At 36.1% G+C, this 8,864-nt stretch overlaps 1 protein-coding gene across 1 annotated transcript; it reads right to left on the bottom strand.

Moving 5' to 3' along the window:
• Nucleotides 1-7,134: 7,134 nt before the first annotated feature.
• LOC133861932 (F-box protein At3g07870-like) lies at nucleotides 7,135-8,864 on the bottom strand. Its single transcript, XM_062297759.1, has one exon. The coding sequence runs from the start codon at nucleotides 8,809-8,811 to the stop codon at nucleotides 7,678-7,680; it is 1,134 nt and encodes a 377-aa protein (XP_062153743.1). The 5' UTR covers nucleotides 8,812-8,864; the 3' UTR covers nucleotides 7,135-7,677.

Below are 8,864 nucleotides of genomic sequence, written 5' to 3'. Positions count from 1 at the left end.
ATGGGAGATAACTACATACATTCGCACCTACTATAATACTCTTACAATTGATGACTAAAAGCTTTTAAATCAATTATGCAGATTATCATGAAAACAACTATAGGAGACCTGTAAAAGCATACACTATATATCAAATCAGGAAAACATCACACTGATAAAAACAATGCTATGCATGCCCAATTGCAAACCCAAACCACAACCTGTGCCAAAGGGGATACATGCCTATTAGTCTTTAATCCTTTGCCATAGGGGATGCTAGCCCATTAGTCTTTAATCCTATTTCATAGGGGATGCTAGCCCATTGGTCTTTAATCCTTTGCCATAGGGGATGCTAGCCCATTGGTCTTTAATCCTATGTCATAGGGGATGCAAGCCCATTGGTCTTTATTTCTATGCCATAGGGGATACAAGTCCATTGGTCTTTAATCCTATGCCGTAGGGGATGCTAGCCCATTGGTCTTTAATCCTATGCTCAAAACCATATAACTTTGCTTTTCAAGAACTATGTCTTTTAACACATGCTTTCTTTATAAAACCATAAACAATTTAACATATCATTTCTTAGACAATTTGCATAACTTAAATCTTCAACTTATACTCACTCTAAAATCACATATCATATTCGTACTTCAAAACATCATCATAATCTCAATATACTCAAAAGTACTCAAATCATCCAAAACATATCATAATCAATATACAGTTGGTTCAGGTTTGTAAGACAATATATATTTTGCAATTTATCATATATGAAAATAATACTTCTCAGTGAGTAGAATACTCACATTGGCTGCGCGGATATTAAGCACTAGGTCTCCTAGACACCACCTTGCAATGCGTCACCAAAAATTTACCCAAATAATACCTGGTGTTTGGGGAATCTTTGTAAGCTCCAAATAACACAAAGCCTCAAAACGATCGGTAGAAACATAGATCGAGTCTCGTAGATCACGTTTCCAAAATTGGATTTGAATTTGGACGGTTAGATCTTCGTATATCACAATTTTTCTATGAAAAACCTTAAAAAAAAAAAAAATCCTTCCCCTTCTTTCTTTTTCTCTCTCGGGTCAGATGACCCTTTTCCTCTCTTTGTATGTTTCTTTTTCTCTCTCAGGTCACACTTTACTCTTTTCTTTTCTTTTTCACTGAAGGGCACATGGCCCTTCATTTCTTAACTAATACGGGGCGCAACAGCGCCTCACCAACTTTTTTTTTTTTTTTTTATTTAAATGCTTTTCAAAGAGTAATGCTACAGAGTAGCATTATGTCTGCATTTTCAGTGGTTAACCCAACTCGGGTTAATCACGTTTTATTAAAAAATAAATAAATAAATAAATTACATAAAAGAAAGAAACAAAGAACTTCCGTTTTCATTTTATTTTCCCTCTTCACTCTCTCCCCCAAATTTTTTTCCCTCCACCCTCTCCCACCATCACCGTTCAAACCCACCACCATTGTTCAGCTCCGGCCACCATGAAGCAGTGCCGACGCCCACCATCCGCTAAATCTCCCTGTTTGGTCTTTTAGGTCTGTTTGTTTTGTGCGATTTTTGTTTCTTTCGGTTTTGGTTCTTTCGAAATTTTCAGGCAGAGTTTTTCTGTTTGTTTCTCAGGAAAGTTTCTGCCTTTACTGTCTATTTGGATTGTTTTTCACTGTATTTTTGTTCTGGGTATTCCATCATTATCTGTGTTCTTCTGTGGTTGTTAATCCTTATTTGCTCTTGGTTTTGGGTTGTGCGTGTCTCTTGGGTAGGAAATACAGGGCGGCGTCCGTTTCCTATGGTTTTTGTTTTACGCTTTTGGGATGGGTGGTGGGGATAACTTGTTTTGTTTTGGCTTTTCTTTTAGTTTCATCTGGCGGCATCCATCCTAGAACTATGTAAGCTATTGTTCTTTTACTTTGCTGTTGGGATCTTATGGTGTTTTGCTAAGCGGTGAGCTATTGATTTTCAAATGTCTTAAAATGTTCCATGTTGATTCTCAGGATGAAAAAAGTTGCTGGACGTGAAAGAACTGTCCACCACCTAGCAGGAAGCAAGTTGATGATGGAGATTCAGAGGATGGGAATAGAAACCTAGTTATCTTGTTGATTATGTTGATTATTTTGCTTATGTTGCTGAAACTCTCTTATTTGATTATCTTGCTGATTTTGAGAAGAAACAGAGGCTTTTCTTGTTGCAGTTTTTTGTCACTCTTGGTTCCTGGTTTAACATCTTTTTGTTTTTTTTTTGTTCCTTTTTTTTTTAATTTTTTAATTTTTAATTTTTTTTTTATGAATAGTTTAACATCTTTCATAAAGTTCTTATCTTTAAGGAAGACGAGAACATAAACAAATAAATAGAGGCGCAATAAGAAGAAAATGCATTTTTTATGAACTATGTCTTTGGCTGAATTGAATTGAAAAGGATCTTGGGATTTATCGATTACTAATTTTATTTTTTTGTAAATAAATTTTAGATGGTATTTTTTCATGTTTGAGTTGAACGAGTGTACTTCCTAAGGAGAGATCTTTAAACTAGATTGTTCTATCATGTAACTACAATTATTTTCTCTATATGTACTCTCACCTTGCAGAGATATTGGCAGAAGTATCAAGAGAGAAGACAATAAATTTTGCAGAGATATGGCAGAATTATTAAGAAAGGAGAAACTAGATTCTAAAGTATTTAGAAGATAGAAGGCATTGGATTTCTGTGAAATGCTTATTGAGAGATCTTATTTGTAGTGGATAGAAGTTTTGCAAAAAATTAATATATAGAAAGGTTTTGTTGCTGTGTTGAGAATGTTGAACAAGTTGATCCCATGTATTTTGTTGTGATGTTGAATATTGTGATAGGATGAGAAGAATATAATCAATGAAGTAAAAAAATATGTTTTGTAACTCTATTTTTGTAGTTCTCATTGTCTCTAAAAGACCAGTGCATTTTTTAGATCAAGACAATTTCTGAAGCCCTTTGAGCAATTTCCTTGGGGATGAGATTAAAAAAACTAGAAAAAATCATTTTATTTGCTTAGCCATCTACTAATTGTCCGCCAGACACCTAACTTTTCACACCTTGTATATTCCTCTTTGTAGCAGAGATAAGAAGAGTTTTGCTCATAATTTTTGCCTCATCATTATCCATGGACCACATTATTCCTCTCACTAGGAACACGATCCACATTAAAGCCTCATATCCAGTGGAACATGCAAGTTCTTCTCTGGTGTACATTGTTCACTTTTATGCAACTTAAAAACAGTGTACAGAGATATGCAAAAGGTGCATAATAGTGTGCATATTTTCTTTACACTTGTACACAAATGTAGGACAATAAACATCCAACTCCCATTACCAAACAAATCAACTTTCAAGTATAACATAACTTCCAATACATAATACATTAACACCAAAAGTTTACAACAAAAAATCAAAACGATGGATGACCATTTTGTCGGTGCATCAAATAATTGGTTAAATGTTCAACCAATTTGTGCGTTTTAATTTTCTGTATTCGTTGTATCCCATTAAATAGTAAACTAAAATGCTAAAATTTGTATCACCTAAAGATCTTAAATTTTGAAGGACTTAACACTTAAGTTATTTCTTTGAAGTGCATCAAATAATTGGTTAAATGTTCCATTGTTTACCCATACCAACTATAGTTAATTTAAACACACAAAACCCATCTTCTATTGCTTCTGCAGTAACAGTAGATTGCCAAGATAAAGTGCACAACTGATGCACCAAAAAGATGCAAAAAAATAACTAAAATTGACTAGAAAAGGCATGAACTAAGTTATGAAAGAATCCACAATATGAAAACATCATTCTAGATTTGAGGCTTCCCATTGGCTGATGTACTTGTTAGAATTTTTAGTTGATCAAAGAAATCAATTAACATGCATCTTGAGAATTGGATTGATAATATAAAATAAACCCAATTAACATGCATCTTAAAGCTAATTACAAGACAAAATAGCATCTAATACTACATACATATTTCAGCATCTAATTGTACTAGTACATATGAAAATCTACAAATTACGACATAAAAAGATATTCACATGTCCATACAACACTCACAAAAAAAAAAAAAAAAAAAAAAAAAAAAGAAGCCAAAACAACAAAATACATTGTAACTTGCATTCCTTCCATGTACTAGTACTTACAATGCACCCCTACCAAATATGATCACTTAACTTGTATCAAGTTTTTACCTCTATTCCACTACAAATATGATCTCTCAAGTTTTGACCCTTATTCCAAAATAGTTACAATAAGCAAAACACTAAGAACTATGACCAGCCAAAATCAGCATGCAAGAATAATACTAACAAATTTATACATAAGGAGTTCTACTAGTAGTGCACAAGTTAGTAGTATATATTAAAATCTACTAATTACAACACAAAAAGGCTAAATAGTTCATACAACACAATAGTTCCAAAACAACAAAATACATTGTAACTTGTATTCCTTCCATTCCACTTATTCCATTTACTGTTCCAATAGCTTAAGTGGCCATATATCCTGCAAAATTGTGAGCAAAATTTTAGATAATACAAGCCACTTACAAACCATACTGTCAAAAATAGCAAGCAAAAAATCACAGGAAAACAATCAATGTGTGATCATGGTTTCCTAACATGCATTTGGACTATTAAATGTGAAATGGAGGGATTTAAAATAATTCCCTCATAGCAAATTATAATAAAATTCAGACAATTAAGTTTCTTGAAATCAAAAGGAGTAAGGTGAAACATGGTTTCAAATGCATCTAATGGCTTCAACATGGAAATAATGCAACTTGGTCTCAAACTTAGGAAAGCAATGATGGCATTTTGTTTCCACAGCATTCAGCATTTGGAAATGCAAACACCATCCATGCCTCTAATGGCTTAGTTGAGTTCTAGACTAACTAATTTTGTGAAATTTCTAGTTAGTTGGAACAGGAAAGCAGCATCAGGACCGCAATCAAATGTACAAGGACAAGAAAAATGTGTAAATAACCATAAGACAAGAAAAATTCTATAAAGATTTTTTTCCCCAGTGTTTAAAATTTTCTACTAAAACAAAATCCAATCTCAAAAACCCATCCAGGAAAAAAAAAAAAAAGTGAATCTCAAAATCTATCGAAAATTGTATCTATAATTACTTCAACTACCTAAAAAGTCCAAGTTCTAAGAAAACCCAATAAATTTCAAAACCCAGACCAAGCAATGCCCATTCTAAATGTTTGTCGGTAGCATATTTTGGTATCTGAAACTAGTATTTAAAGGAACCAAAAGTAAATTTAAAAAAATGAAGGATTGAAAATGAGGCAAAATATTTGAACCAAAACCCAGATGAGTGAACTAAAAAAAAAAAAACAAAGAATCCAAATAAAAACAGACTGGTGGTGTTGTGGTGGGTGGGCGGAGACGACCAAACCGTGTGAGGTTGAGAGAGATCAGCCGGATGGTGGGTGGCGGCACTGCTGGTGGTGGGCAGAGGCACTGGCGGTGGCGGCTACACTGCTTGGCTTTTCTGTGGCGCTGCTTGGGTGGGAGAAAGAGAGGGAAAATGAAAATGAAACCCACGCTGTTTTCGTTTTGTTTTGGCTTTGATTTTTTTTTTCTTTGTAATAGGCTGGTTAACCCAAGTTGGGTTTGGGTTAACCAGCCAAAATGCGGATACTAAGCGGATGTAATGCTACTCCGTAGGATTACTCTTTTTCAAATGAAGGGCCAATGGGGCGCATGCCCCTTTATCTTTTTTTGGTGGTGTGGGGCGCAGGCCGCCCCACATCACATTATTATTTTTTATTTATTATTTTTTTTTCTTTATCTTTTCTATTTCCTTTTATTTCTTTTATTCTATTTTTCTGTTCTTTTCTTTGGACTTTTAAAAATATTATTTTACATTTTCTTTTCTTGACTACCATTTACGAGCCCATAGGATTTTACCACACTAAATAGACTTATTTTTATTTAATCCTGATAAATCCAATTTTTATTCTTTTAAAAATATTCTCTTGCATTTTAAATACACAAAATTAAGTTTAATCAATTATTTACTCAAATTTATACTTTAATTATTAAATAATTTTCCGGACATTACAAGTTTTTTGCGTTTCGAGGGTGTTTTGGGGATTTTCATAAATAGTTTTAGGATTTCTTTCGTTTTTTTTTTTAATTGAGCTGATGTGGCAGGCTGACTTAAGAGTGCCACGTCAGCCTGTTCGTAGCCCTGTTATAACCGTGTCTACAGAATTACAACTCTCATTTTTCTATTTTTTGGTGACTTCTCACAAAGTTTAAACGTTATATCTCCTTTACAATTTACAATTTTGAAAAGGGATAATTGTACCACTGATCTTTGGGGTTGGCCTAAATTACGAATCACTCCTAGTGGTACAAAAAGTTTATGAAGGGTCCTTGTAGTAAACTATAATTAAAAATCACTCCCTGAACCCGTTTTCCGTCCACCAAGTTAACAGAGTCTGTTAGTTTATCATGTCATACCCAATAAGAAATCAACATGTGTCCATTACAATAAAAAAAAAATATAAATATATTAAAAATATAAATAAATAAAATTTAAAAATTATTTTTTAAAAAAAGAAAAAAGAAATAAGAAAATAGTTAAGGGGTGGCCTCCAGGTCACCTTCAGATGCATTTAAGGGTGGCCAGATTCGCTTGAAAGCCACACCAGACCTAGGGGAGGCTGCGCGCGCGCCACCCCTAGAGGTGGTCGGGGGTGGTCGCGTGCTACCCTAAGGGGCTGGGGGTGGCTGCCCAACTGGCAGCCACCCCTTCACTATTTTTTTTTTTTAAAATTTTTATAAAAAAAAAATAATAATAATAATTTTTAAGTTTTATTTATTTATATTTTTAATAGATTTATATTTTTTTATTGTAATTAACACGTGTCGATTTCCTATTGGTTATGACGTGACAAATTAACGGATTATAGTAACTTGGTGGACGGAAAACGGGCTCAGGGAGTGATTCATAATTATAGTTTATCACAAAAACCCTTCATGAACTTTTTATAACATAAGAAGTGATTCGTAATTTATGCTAACCTCAAAAATCAGTGTTGCAATTATTCATTTTGAAAAAGTCAGCCATTAAATTTATACAATTCACATGAATGTGACTGAATGTGTGGATGAGCAGGAGAATGGGCTTCACTTTTTCAACTGTTTACGTAAGTTCACAACAACGAAAATGACTTGTTTATGATGACTTTTCAAGTCCAACTTGTCATTCATTAAAGTCGAGTTCCCATTCCCTCTATCTGACCTAAGGACAATGCTAAAAATACAACCTTACTCTGACTATTGCACAATCCCAATGTGCCTTGGGGTTGTGCAATAATTAGAATAGAGTTGTACATGAATCAGGGCCCTCACCTAAATGACGAAAACAATTGCCATGTGAAATTAAAGTCATTAATGATGCATATCAAACAATCTAAAAAGTAAGAGAGCTGTTACATGTGGACGGAAAATCACCTTTTTTTATTTTTTAATAAAAAAATAAATAGAAATTTGTTCTTCAATGGTCATCAAAGGACAAATTTTGATTGTTTTGGATTAAAAAACCAAAAAGAGGGTGATGGGGACGATTTTCGTCCCCACAAATCATTTTCCAAAAAGTAAAATTCAAAGAAAAATCTCATGCATTATTAGCTTATTAGCTGTACTGCAAGCTTAAAGCCCTCCTTCGAACGAAACCGTAGTGGGTGTGTAAGCTAAAACTTGCAACGATTCCTTTACCCCATGATCAACCTGATCAACATTTCTTACTGTTTGGGTAGAAGGGTCATACAACACCAGCTCCCCTTCGCCGTTCTCCATAAACAACTCGCCGTTCTTCCAAAAACCCAACGGCCATTCCAGACCGGGAAAAGCTTCAATCCTCAGAAGCCGAGTCCACGACTCCTTCACACCAAATTCAAGCAGCACCCATATATCAAACAATTTCCCCTCCCATTTGCTTTTATTACGCACAACAACCATCGCAACCCATTCGTTTAGCACCATCAGAGCCCTCACATCACTGCGCCTCCCAAGAACACTAGCATCCGGCAACGGCGTCGTCCTGAACACCTCCTCGCTCACATCGAAAGCGACAATCTTTTCATCCTCAACACCGCGTAACGTCCACCAGTAACATACCCCATTTGCATATGCCCACCGTGACCGCGAATTGGGTCCGTTGCAATCGGGCACGTCTCCATCCACGATAAGCTTTCTCCAAGAATCACCGCTTCTTAGCCTATACACCTCCGCCACCCGGTTCAGACGAAGATCTCCCCGGTTCGTAATGAAAACCGGCGGATCACGCTCCGGAGCATAACGAGTCCGCATAACCACACACTCATTTCGTTTGTGGTCGAAGCCGAAGCATACAGTGTCCACGTTGGACGCGCAAGGCAGGGCCTTAAGCTCTGAAGTGGCGGGGTTCCAGACAAAGATGTCACCGCCGGAGAAGTAATCAAAGAGACAGAGCAAGCCATTACAGGAACCCACAATGCTAAGCCCGCGTGGGCTTCGTATGGGAAGATTTTGAGGAGTTTGAGAGGCGAAGGCAAGGGTTTGGTAGGAGAGGAAAGAGCAAATCTGCCTTTGGGGAATGGATGGGGCGGTGAGTTTTACGAGAAGGAGCTGATGGGCGGTGGCGGCGGTGAGAATGGAGTGGTTGAGGAGGTTTTTGGATACGTAATTGGGGTTGCCGATGAGGGAGAGCCAGGATTTGGAGACGGATCTGAATCGGAGAAGAGACTTTGGGGGCAGCCTGGAGAGGATTATGAGAACCACGTCCTTAGGGAGATAGGTGGACATGGCTGATGAGTGATGGCTCTGCTCTGAATTGGCAGGGTAGTCGCGCTTATGAA

This window comes from Alnus glutinosa, chromosome 2, assembly GCF_958979055.1.
Source record: "Alnus glutinosa chromosome 2, dhAlnGlut1.1, whole genome shotgun sequence".
Lineage (NCBI taxonomy): Eukaryota > Viridiplantae > Streptophyta > Magnoliopsida > Fagales > Betulaceae > Alnus > Alnus glutinosa.
Note: the sequence above shows the minus strand (reverse complement) of the source record. Positions and strands in the feature narration are given on the sequence as shown.

Bases quoted from the DNA above. Each gene is read 5' to 3' on its own strand.
- LOC133861932 (XM_062297759.1), bottom strand. From the start codon at position 8,811: ATGTCCACCTATCTCCCTAAGGACGTGGTTCTCATAATCCTCTCCAGG.